This window comes from Mercenaria mercenaria, chromosome 8, assembly GCF_021730395.1.
Source record: "Mercenaria mercenaria strain notata chromosome 8, MADL_Memer_1, whole genome shotgun sequence".
NCBI lineage: Eukaryota > Metazoa > Mollusca > Bivalvia > Venerida > Veneridae > Mercenaria > Mercenaria mercenaria.
The window spans coordinates 42,917,870-42,930,139 of record NC_069368.1 but is presented as its reverse complement, the minus strand read 5'-3'; the positions used below and the strand labels follow the sequence as shown (position 1 = coordinate 42,930,139).

At 32.4% G+C, this 12,270-nt stretch overlaps 1 protein-coding gene across 1 annotated transcript in view; it reads left to right on the top strand.

Moving 5' to 3' along the window:
• Nucleotides 1-2,075: 2,075 nt before the first annotated feature.
• Nucleotides 2,076-12,270, top strand: part of LOC123566496 (acetylcholine receptor subunit beta-like 1) — a 35,301-nt gene continuing 25,106 nt past the window's right edge. Inside the window, exon 1 of the mRNA XM_045360657.2 lies at nucleotides 2,076-2,894. Coding sequence (XP_045216592.2) covers nucleotides 2,798-2,894 — 97 coding nt within the window. The 5' untranslated portion in view covers nucleotides 2,076-2,797. The remainder of the gene's footprint in view (nucleotides 2,895-12,270) is intronic.

Here is a 12,270-nt window from a genome sequence, read left to right as displayed (position 1 = left end):
CGGCCGGAAATCGAACCCACGACCTCCCGCACTCAAAGCGAAATACTATGTCCACTAACAAGATACATTTTAAAATGATAGGCCGAGACAGTTGTTAGAAGATTTCTAATAATTTTGGCCCGAATTTCTGTCAGGCGATTGAGATGAAGCATTTTAGAAAGCTTGCAGGTGGTTGATATTTATCCAGATACCTACCCGTGCCCTAAGCAATGCCTCACGGGATAGATACCCCATTCGAGCTGAAAATAAATATTAGGACAAGACAACGATCCAAAAATAAATAGATCAGCTATTCATTCTTTAGGTATTTACATAAAAAATTTTCCTAGGGTGACCTACCTAGGTCATGTTAGCAAAATAATGAAATTATAGGACATGTTCAGCTCTTTTATGAGTAATAATGCATGTTTCTGAAATGTCTGTAACAATAAAAGATGCAAAATAATGATTTTCTGATAGTCTATATTTATGCCAAAATCTTGAATCTGACATCATACTTTAAAACAATAACTTGCTTTGATGCTATCATTTTAGCTGCATTAATATATAAATGTTTGTAATAAAGTACACGAACATATAAAATTTGAGTTCTACCTGATTCACCGCATGAGCTTTTGAAATTTTAACTATTTACTCTACTTCTTTGCGTTATCTTCAAACGATTAGATACACTACAGAAACACTGGAACTGTCTTATCGGACAGATTTATTTTGCCATTCAACATTTCATAAGATTCATGAATTGAGTTAATAAAGATGCTTACATTTCGATTATCAACCATGCCAGACATTATTAACATTTCCAGATAACATAAGAGCCGTGCCATGAGAAAACCAACATAGTGGCTTTGCGACCAGCATGGATCCAGGATGCGCAGTCTGGTCAGGCTCCATGCTGTTCGCTTTTAAAGCCTATTGGAATTGGAGAAACTATTAGCGAACAGCATGGATCCTGACCAGACTGCGCGGATGCTGGTCGCATACCCACTATGTTGGTTTTCCCGTGGCACGGCTCATAAGTGTTTTCTTTTTACATTTGATTTATATATAAGCAACAGGTTTATCTTTTAAATTAAGAGAAATGCATGTTGAAGGGCTAAGTTTCTACATGTTTGATCTAATTTCATCTTTCAATATCTGGAGAACATTATCTACAATGAGTACACTATTGCCAAAGGTATTCAGTGCCTTAAATAGTTTAATTAAATGTTAAAATCATAGGGACTGAATGCAGATTATCGTATTTGAGACAAACTACCAGTTAAGGAACAACTGCGGTTGTGGTTGCACGGAAATCATTATTAATTATAGAATTTCAGACAAAACATATCCACATACCCAGTACTTTCAACAGGTATCATTATACGTTTCATACCTACTCGATGTTTAAAATCAGAAGTCTGATACATACATAATTTGACCTTTAATTGAATCGTAAATTAGGGTCATTCTGGTTCATGTTGTATATGTGAGCCGCATCATGAGAAAACCAACACAGTGCATTTGCGACCAGCATGGATCCAGACCAGCCTGCGCATCCGCACCCGCATCCGCATCCGCATCCGCGCAGTCTGGCCAGGATCCATGCTGTTCGCTAACGGTTTCTCTAACTGCAATAGGCTTTGAAAGCGAATGTTGGTTTTCTCATGGTGCGGCTCATTTACATTTTACTGCGACTTGTATGAATATGGAAGGAGAATAAAAGAAATGCACGTCTTTAAATTCTAATTTTCAATTAAATGAATCAGACCTTTGTATATTCCTTTATCGTATATAAATCTACAAATATCTATTAACCACATGAATCATTGTAATTATTCATCACTCACCTTTGGCAAATCTTTGTTAAAATCATTTCAAAAACATCATAATACAGTCTTTACTTCAGCACAGCTGTTTTAATATTATTTAGCAGCCTAGCTTGCCCATTCACCTTTTCTTAAGTGTGTTTACTTTACTACAAAGAAGATATAAAACATTTTTAAGCTAATTGAAAGAACCGTAGATAATTATCACCGGCTGATTTGTAAGAAAAAAATAGTATTATATACTGTATATTGGAGAAAATTCCTGATTACAGCATACAGTACAGAAAATGCGCCAATGTATATAGTATAGCTGGGATATCTTTACCTGTGTATCAGTAGAACGTGCTTTACAAATGGCGTTTCTTCGCAATAAATGTAAATTCACAGGATTATGTAGATGAAAAGCGAAGTTTTTTGCCAACTGTAAGGCACTGTTCATACATTTACAATACTGAACATGAATAAATTAATGGAAACAAACGATATTTACATAACAAAGGTTATAACAAGCTTTTGAATAGTTAAACGAATGCAACATTTGTTGAAACATTTGCGGATTTACCTGTACAAACAAGTTAACAATAAGCCAGACAACATATTGAAGGAAATGACACCGGGATATGACTGGATTGTATTGAAAGAGATTCATAAATGTGGGATAATATATTATTTATAATACAAAAAGATCTGTCGATCACAGGTATATCAAAACCTATGCAAGATGTTTCTTGTTAAATATCTACTGTCTGAATCTATTTTTTTAAAAAGGAGTACAATTGGTATTACTGCATGACATTCATACAGAAGAGCAAACACTTTATTTGTAAGCTTGTTGGCACAAATGGATGCGTGTTGATTTAACCTCAGTGGAAAGTGACAGCATTTCAATTACACCGTTTACCTTTTAGTATCACAAGTTGAGTGCGTTTTAAACAGGGAGCATAACGATCAGATAAAGGTTGGACCTATTTTGGACGGGACCATGCACTATGACTGCTATGTGGCCTTTTCAGTGTTGTTGTTTTTGTATATTGTTGCTGCTAAATGCTGTATATGCCCTCGAATGTGATCCTACAAAGATAAAAGGTAACTGAGTCTTTATTCGTTTCATCGTATATATTGATCAGTCATAATTATACTTATAATTTCCTTCTTGTAGATTCCATAGCCTACATATATCTTAATTTGATGACTGTGTATACATGTGTAACTGCCTTACAGCGCCGTGACTCAGCAACAAGTGTTTACATTATGTTACCTCTTTGCTTGACATGTTTCATACGTCTTGCGTATTATTAATACCAAAATCAGCAAAAGGGTATATTAAAAAGAGAATCAAAGACATTGCTGCCTCTCGAAATACTACAGATATTCCATGATGTTAATGTGTATCGTTAGAAACATTATTATGCATCTTTCTCACTTATCGTAAGAAACAATCACTGTAGACAGATATACTTGTTTATATTCAATAATTGACTATTGCCTTTTGGTCTTACACGTTTATTGGGTAACACAATAGAATGTATGTTTAGTCATGCTGTCCAGTACACGATCGTGTAGGCAAACGTTGTTTTCGTATCGGTTATACAGTTTTTCATTGACATAAAAAACAAAAATAGCTCTTCTGCAGATAACTTGTAATTCCTATTAATTATGTAATTGACGTCATAAAGTACCATGCAGATAGGTGCTTAAGAACAAAAATCTTCTGTCTTAATATCTTACAAAACTTATTCATCTTAATAATAACTGATGTTTTCACTAAAATCTGAAAACAGCAGCCCTGTGCTTTATAAGTTCAAGCCTTGCCTAATCGGATTGCTTTGGTTGTATTGATTTACATACAAAAAATAACATGAAACCCATTTACCATATGTTATAAAAATGTATTCCGAACAGATGATCGTATATCATATAATATTTATTTTGCCAAGTTCAGTCTTACGTTAATATCGCTATTTCAGTAATTTGTATAGAATTACTCAGAGCATTAAATGTTTAGCAAGGTCTGTGTCCTCAGACGAACCATTGTGTACATATTTTTACAATATGTTGAATGCTTAACAGAAACATTCTTTTCCTAATCTGACTGACGTATCTATATCTTAAGGGCTCTACCAATGTCTGTACTGTAGTGATATTGGTACAAAGTCTAGTTACTAAACCATTGAAAACGTATACAGTGTTTAATCGCTGAACCTAAACATACAACAGCCGGTAGCATAAGGAAAAACATTGATCGGAAAAACAGATGGTTTACCTTAATTACATTTCGCCTATATCTCGACTCCATCTGTAGGGGTCTTCATTTTCTACGGCCATACAAACCCTCTAAATGCGGAAAACAAACACGCAAGAAATGCTGAACTTGTTAATCTCTATTAGGGGGATTATCAATGTTGTTAACTCGCTGCTGTTTTATGGTGCTAAAGATGTTTATAGTTACAACAAAAACAAATTACGAGGAATTCTCAGTCGTTTTCTTAGACTAGCCACTAGACTGATAATATATTAAACATTTCCAATAAAACAATATCTTAATGTTATTTTATAGAAGTCAAAGGACAGTCTAATCAAGATATCTTAGAAATAATTGAAAGATTATCATGATATTGAAAATAGGATATAGAGTGGCTCCGTTTACTACAATTGAAGTGGAAAAAGAAAAGAAAAATGAAAAAAATCTCGCAGCCTAGGAGCTAGTCTATCATTTGTCATTATTAGCGAGTGGTAGTTTATGAAGTCCGCATGCAATACAGAAAACTCAGAGAACAAGTATGTTGAAAGTATAGACTAAATAGAGTAATTTGAAGACTTTCATGGTAATTCTAACAACACTTGCGATTTACATCTGATATAGAATATTCCTTGTAATTCACCCGTTTTGTCCTCCGTGATAAGTTTCGCGTCTTATAACCGCACCAATAAAAGATAATCGATAAGACAAAACCATCAGGCTTTAACATCTGTTTCTTTCATTTGAACAATTATATTTTCTAGTATTTCTAGATAATGTTCAATAACCATCCCTTCCCTAATATAACCATCTGTTTATAAATGTACCGAACATCCTTAGTTTATCCCACTTGATCAATAATTGTTATACGAGAGTTTCTATGAATGTTTTGCAATATGTTGCAATGCTGCGAATATTTGTATTTTTAACCTACTCTGTTGGTATTGCGTGTAACTGTATATGTAATCTCTATCTTCTGCCATAGTGTTTTTTTTCTGAATTGTTTTAACAGTCAAGAAATGTAGGTTACTGCATGAAGCAATATTGCAAATAATTTCCATTGTATTTTGACCATAGATATACTGCATGTAAGAGTATATCCTTAAGTCCCAAACAGTTCAAGAAACCTAAAAGACGAATTACATATGAACATGTTTTCGAACACTGTTTTATTGAATACCGGTATGTGAGAAAAATGCAATTTATGACTTTAAGACTAGAGGTGAAAAAAGGAAGTAAAGCTGAAAACAAAATTATATTCATAAATATACACACTGGACAATTAATAGCATTATATAAAAAGAGAAGTCATAAAAGAGCCGTATAAACATTTGAAAGCACCGCATATACAATCTACACACCAAATATAAAGTTAAAAGAACCGTAAACACATAGCAACCACAAAAAAAGATAAAGTTAAAACTACCGCATGAAAATTTAAAAACAATAAATAACAGTTGCAAATTCCGCGTATACAGTAGAAGTCATATCATATAAAGTTAAAAGCACGACATATGTAGTTTAAAGCATCTACATAAAAAAGTTGAGAAAGAACAAAAGAATAAACCAAAAATGTGTTGGTGAACTTCACCAAAACCACTGAAAACAATGAAGAAAAAGTCAAATTTCTTCACTAGGTCTGTAAAAAGCAACGCGCTTTATCTAAACGAATTTGATGTGATATTTGATGTTATTGGTGTCTGAGTTAGTTTCATTATCTAATTTGGTTATCAGCAGTGTTGCACTGTGTGTTCAATATTAATTGAGAAAAACGAAAATTGCAGACTCTGTGATCTTTGAAATAATGATGTTTGTCTAGCCTCTTGCCGTTCAATCCACACGGTAGCGACCGATCAAAGGGTTCAGTCATTCAGTACGTGCATTGAGGAGTAAATAAATCCCCAGAATAAGACAAGTTTAATAGCATATAAGTGGTCCGAATCCAATCGTTATGGGTCATCAAAAAGCTTGGCTTACTGCAAAATGTCAAGTAAAAGTAATTATACTTTTTATACATTGTAAGCAATCAGCTTACTTGTTACCCGCTATCTTAATAAATAAAAAATCACTTAAGAATAGAAACATTATCTGCACTCTTATTGAAAACCTAACAAACAAAAATTCAAATAACTCAAACAGCATTAAACTACGATACACTTTACTAAATCAAAACAAAAATCTGAAAAATCTACGATTTGCATCTTAATCCATTTTATTCTTTCCTAAAAGCTGTTGTTATCAATGATATGTCATGTTTTACAAGACAGTAATAAAATAAATTTATCATTCAATTAAACAACGAAAACTTAAAAAAAACTAAGATCATGCCATGTTCTGCGGCTTATGTAGAAGTTTCATAAATTGCAGAATTACATGATCTAATTTAGCAAAGTTCAAAGTGATCGTCCATTTTTTATTTTGTTGGAGAAAGAACGTTTGACGCTGATTTTACAGTTTTTGATTAATTCACAATTATTTTTACACAATAGTTTTAAGTGTAGTGCATTCAAAGCACCATTAATATATTCATTAACATCTCAAACAGGTCTCTTAAATAAATTGCCATGCACTACGTTTGATGCATGACATGATGTTTAACAAAGTATGAAACTTGAAACCTGATCATTACAAGATGTGTGCTCTTCATATATAAAAAAAGTGAAGTAGGAAAATTATGAAAGAATTATTTTATGGATCTCTATTGTCAATATTTGATTAACATGTTCAATGATAGATTGGTGAGCACCACCTAAGTTATGTAAATTTGTATATATTGCAGATTTACTTTTGATTTAATAGATCGCCTGCAATTTAGATCAAATATTTAGAGGATTTTAGGACTAGAAACATTGTGTATGCTGTATTGCCGAACAAGTGTGTTCTTGTTGTTAGATTTGATAAAAAAGTATTCTTCAAGTTACATACGAATTATGCTAGATACGAAAATTATGATAATCCGATTAAAAACTTACATTTTATCAATGGTGAAGGTTTGCTCTTTACAAAAATATGCAATGGACAAATAGTGCCACTAGTATTTCCCTGCCTTATTTCAGTTTCAAAATAACTCTTAGTTTATATTCACAAGGAATGCATTCAATTCTGAATACAAATGATTAATGACTCATGCAACAAAATATAAAAAGACAATGAAATTATGCTATGCAATTTGTTAAAGAAACATAAAGGGTTATAAAATTTACAAACTACAGAAAATATTCATCATGCATTATTCAGTCTGTCCTGACATCGCAAAAAATTACAAAAAGCGCATGCACGACGCAAAAACGTAAGTTGTTAATATGTCTAATGCCGGTAAGGTGTTGCATTTTCACGAACACGCTCTTTCAAACCAAGTCAGCAATTATATGGCTTGGTTGTATAAAAAGCTTTCAAAGTCTCATTACCTTTTGCAACAGCACTCTGCTATGAGATCCATAACGGTCGTAAAATTTCGCCCTGCATTTTCACTGGGTGTATAATTTTAAATAACATTTTTGTATTCTGCAAATAGTACATGCAAAGAAATGAGCGGTAACTCGCAGATATCAGCTAAACAAAAGTAACTGTAAGGAATGCGGTAGAAGTATTTTCATACAGGTTTTTCGTTTAAGACGCAACTGGTGATATTTTTGAAACTATTTACTGTATTTCTGTTTGCAATATTTGTCGAAGTGCTATCATAGGTCTAAAAATCTATGGAAACATTACTAAATACTAAAAACTTATGGAAATATTAATTCAAATTGCACGATCCAGTGTGACCACGCGGGATAACTCCCTTGAAATAGTCATTATTACACTCCGATTATTTATCTGGAACAGAACCGGCAGTTTTTTTGTATACTTCACAATGGCACTTTTCATCAAAACGTATATAAAATTTAATTTTTATTTGTTTCACTATATGAAATGTTCGTGCATTTGCTCATTAGAATTATTACACATAGCATTTACATCAGCCGCACTTTGTATTTCAATGCATCTATCTTGAATGCACTTCTCGCATAGTAATGTCATTGATTCAAGATGGAAAAACAATTTATTCTATATGTAATAAAAACAAAACAAGTTATGTTATATAACTTAAAGATATATTTGCTTTTCCCTTAAGTTATTTTTGAAGTTTTATATATTGTAGAATCACAACATTTCCATTTCCAAATAAAGAAGGAAAACAGAAATGTTTGACACTTAATATTTGCACATGCTATCTTAACTTTAAAATGTATTCTCTTTCATATAATAGTTTCAAGGTCCCTTTCATTGAATAGTTTCAAGGTATATATTTAACAAATATAGTCATCATTACATCAGAAAGGCTTTTTTATAACATGCCATGGCTTAGTTTCGATGAGAGACATCAAATTCAACGAATGTGAGAATTTAAACATTGAATATGAAACCTTATATTTACAGCATGTCTTCTATTGAAACTGGAAAAAGAGATGTATGAAAATTGTGAACAAACTTGTACCGCCATTGTAAATATTTGATAAACAGTTTTTTGTTAAACAATTCATTGCTTGCTATTCTTCCGTTAACGCCGCCTAAGTTAAGTAAATATTAAAATTCGTATTTGATTTTATTGAAAAGTTGATTTCTGATCAATTTAATGTTTAGCGCTAACTCAAATATACATAAACAATTGCACATCAGTCATATTATCGAAGAACAACTTGAAAAGTAAATGCTAAAAAAATGTTATTTATTCAAATGTGCTGCAATATCAAAACATTTGTAACCTTTCAGTAATAATATACTGGTCATGTAAATGATGCCAGCCAGAGCATTTCGTCCATTGAAAGCCAGACGGGCTCATCAGCATATGGATGAAGAACGTTGATGCGCCCGTCTGGCTCTCAACGGACGAACATTTTTTGATCGAATAATCAGCTTTTGCCCTTGGTTTATGTAGGATAAACTCATTCGCAAATTTATAACAAAAGATATATGTCATTAGTCTATACGTCTAATCTATTTAAACACCAAAGGTGTTTGTTGTATTGCCAATCTTCGTACATGAAACAGTATTTCTACCATCATAATTATATTTGAAATCACAGTGTTCACTTTCATAAATTGATCTTGTTAGTTAAGAATCCGTTCTACATTTAAGATGTCTCATATTCCGGCTTCGCGGGGAATTTTAAGTACGAAATAGGAACATAAAGCAAAAAACCTGCCAGAGAATGCCTGTAGATGGATTCCCCTGTGCTGCTTAATTGGCTCAGTGGGACGTCACAATGCTATGGTCTCACACTTACAAATAGCCAATGTAACAATGTAATTATTGTAATTCATTTTTTTGTCAGAATGCTTTGCAGAACTGAACAAGACCGGATATGGTCACCAATATTTACATAAAACTCATAACAGATATATCCGTTCAGAATCTCCTTTTTCTAACTAAATAAAAACGACGGGTATGATCATATAATTTCAAGTTGAAAACGTTGTTATTCTTTTTGACAATAAATTAGTTTTATGGAAATATAACATAACATTTATATCTGAATCGCTTTCTGCATTTAATTTGTTTCTTTGCACATGTAACAAACATTCCTTGCTGAGTGATACGGCATTATACTTTTAAATCATGACAATTCTGCATTCAGTAAAATTAGGGTAAGCATAAATAGAAAATACCTCGCTGATCAGCGCTTATAGTTTGAGATTCCCAACAAGTGCTATTCATTTATAAGACATCCGATGAGATTTCCGAAACTGTAGGAAATGAATATTTCTGTTATTTCAAATGTTCCAGTTCTTGAATGAGATATTCGTTTTTCGTAATACTGATTTTTCTATATTTTAGGTACAATTTATTGCATATCCATAAGTCATGATCTGGCCGTCAGAAATGACATGACTATTTTAAGCAAAGCAAGAAAAGTGTGTTTATAAATCTTCAAATGAGTGAAATTAGATATATCAAATACGTTTCATAATTCATTACTTCTAATAACGGTTAGTATTTTCCACATCTTTCGAAACAAATACAAAATATACAACGGCTGTTTTGTTTTCATTTTTCTTTTAATTACATCGAGTTGGTTTGAAACAGTCATTATGTTCAGTTTCAACGTTAAGCATTTACTTTTCAAGTTGAAGGAAGCTTACAACAAATGATATTTGACAACTGTCCTTACGTGTGCTTATGGTTTTATTAAGTTTACATAAGGAATTCAAGTACCTTTAACATTAACAAATGAAGTCCTCCGTATAAGTCAAAATAACAGTTATATTGTATTCCTTTCCTTTAACAGGCCATTTAGAAAGTAAGTGGTTAAGTCTAATATAATTATAGATACTCGTTTAATGTTGGTGTGAAAAATCTTATAATGTATCACTTACTTATATACAGCTTGAAAACCCGCTCTTACACTAACTGAAACACTGTTGAAAAACGGCGTTAAACCCAAAACGAATAAAACAGCTTGAAAATATCTGATATAATTGCGAAACAGCAAAAGAGAGGTAAACAATAAAAACTGTAAGAAGAGCCTTTGGAAGCATAGAATACAAGCAAACAGAAAATAATAGCAGACTCGGTTTGATTGAGTCTGTTCATGAGAGGTAATGGAAAGTGCACTACCCCTAACGTCCCCCTAGCAGCGGTTTAAGCGGAACTCTATTACACTGGTATTGAATGGATTCCATGATCCCAAAAAAGCAGAAAATATAACCACATTGAATCCAAGTTTGGCTGAATTTCATATTTCAGCAAGTTACAAAGTAAAGGTACAAGTATTAACATATTCTGAGAGGATTTCCCGAGTTGTTTTATAATATCTATACGATTTCCACTTAAGCGTAATGATATATAACGTTATTTATGTGTTGAACCGTGTGGCTTGTAGTCAAGGATGTTATATGTATTTTGGCATTTTTATGATTGAAACGCCAGCTGTATTAATTTGTAACTCACCTTCTTTTATTCATTGAGACTGACATAATTAAAAACAATGTTTGCTTATATGCGTTTTGAAAGCCAATGCATATAAATCTAATGTTTTTCCAAACACTATTTCCGTTTTCATTAGTTTTTATTATTATCTAAATTGTGGTATTTTAAGAGACATATGAAAACTCCTTAAACATCCTCTATTCGAAAGTAGAACTGATGTTTTATCTTGGCTACATCATCGTTTGTATGAACTCGTTACTATGAGCATATGATGCAAAAACTATCTGTTTTGATCAATTGTGTATGCTGCAAACAAGTGTTGTCTTTCATAGGAAAGAGAAGTGTACTACATATAATTGTGAATGCATATAATAACAATGAGGTGTTACCATTAAATGTTGGCACATTTCCTGACAGATGTTCACCTTGTTAACTATCATCCTACTTTCATTGCGAGATGTTGGAGATGTTGTTGTCAAAGTTGCTCCTGTTGGCAATTCTAGTGAAGAGCTTATACTTTCATTGCTATATGTTGTAGTCAAAAATGCTTCAGCTAGGAATTTTAGTGGAGTGCTTTAATTCTTTGCCTGATATAATAATATGTATGATAGTGTTGTGTTCACCATTACATATCTGTTCGTTATCTTCACCTAGGCGAAACTGTTTTGTTTTTTTCGATCCCACCTACCTAGCCGAGGGCAACTAGTCTAGAATCAAAAGCTATATAGCTCCGATGAGGAAATGTAATTAATTTCAAGAGCGCTTCTAATTCTAAAGACTTCCGATGGCAATTGCTCCTTGTTGCCAAAAATATATACTGAATTTTATGAATATGATTTACTTGAATATATTGTTTTTGAATATCTCCTCTGTTCCGTTCATAAAATTTCACAAACCATTATATATATATATATATATGCAATATTTTGTATTTAACATAGTATTGAATGCACAGCCCTTCCATAATGAATTTCATGTCAGTAGGCCAGTACTTAAATCATTATACAGATGATACTTAAATAAACAGGTTAATATCAAAAGCATAACAAGAATGCTTCAAACAAATATGATATACACTTAAGTCTTATTGAATGACTTGTTAGTCAGTACTCAAAACTATTGCCCGAGGTCCGAACAAATTTAGATATAAAACACTAAAAGATTAGAATAATATTTTACAATATCTGACCTTGATTGAAGAAATTGTACCTTAACGAGTAGAAAACTGTAGAATACAGCAGCCAAACCTTGCACAACATATGACATAGTGTCCTATGTTCTTGGGTTTCTTCCGGCGTGTAGACTTGATATAG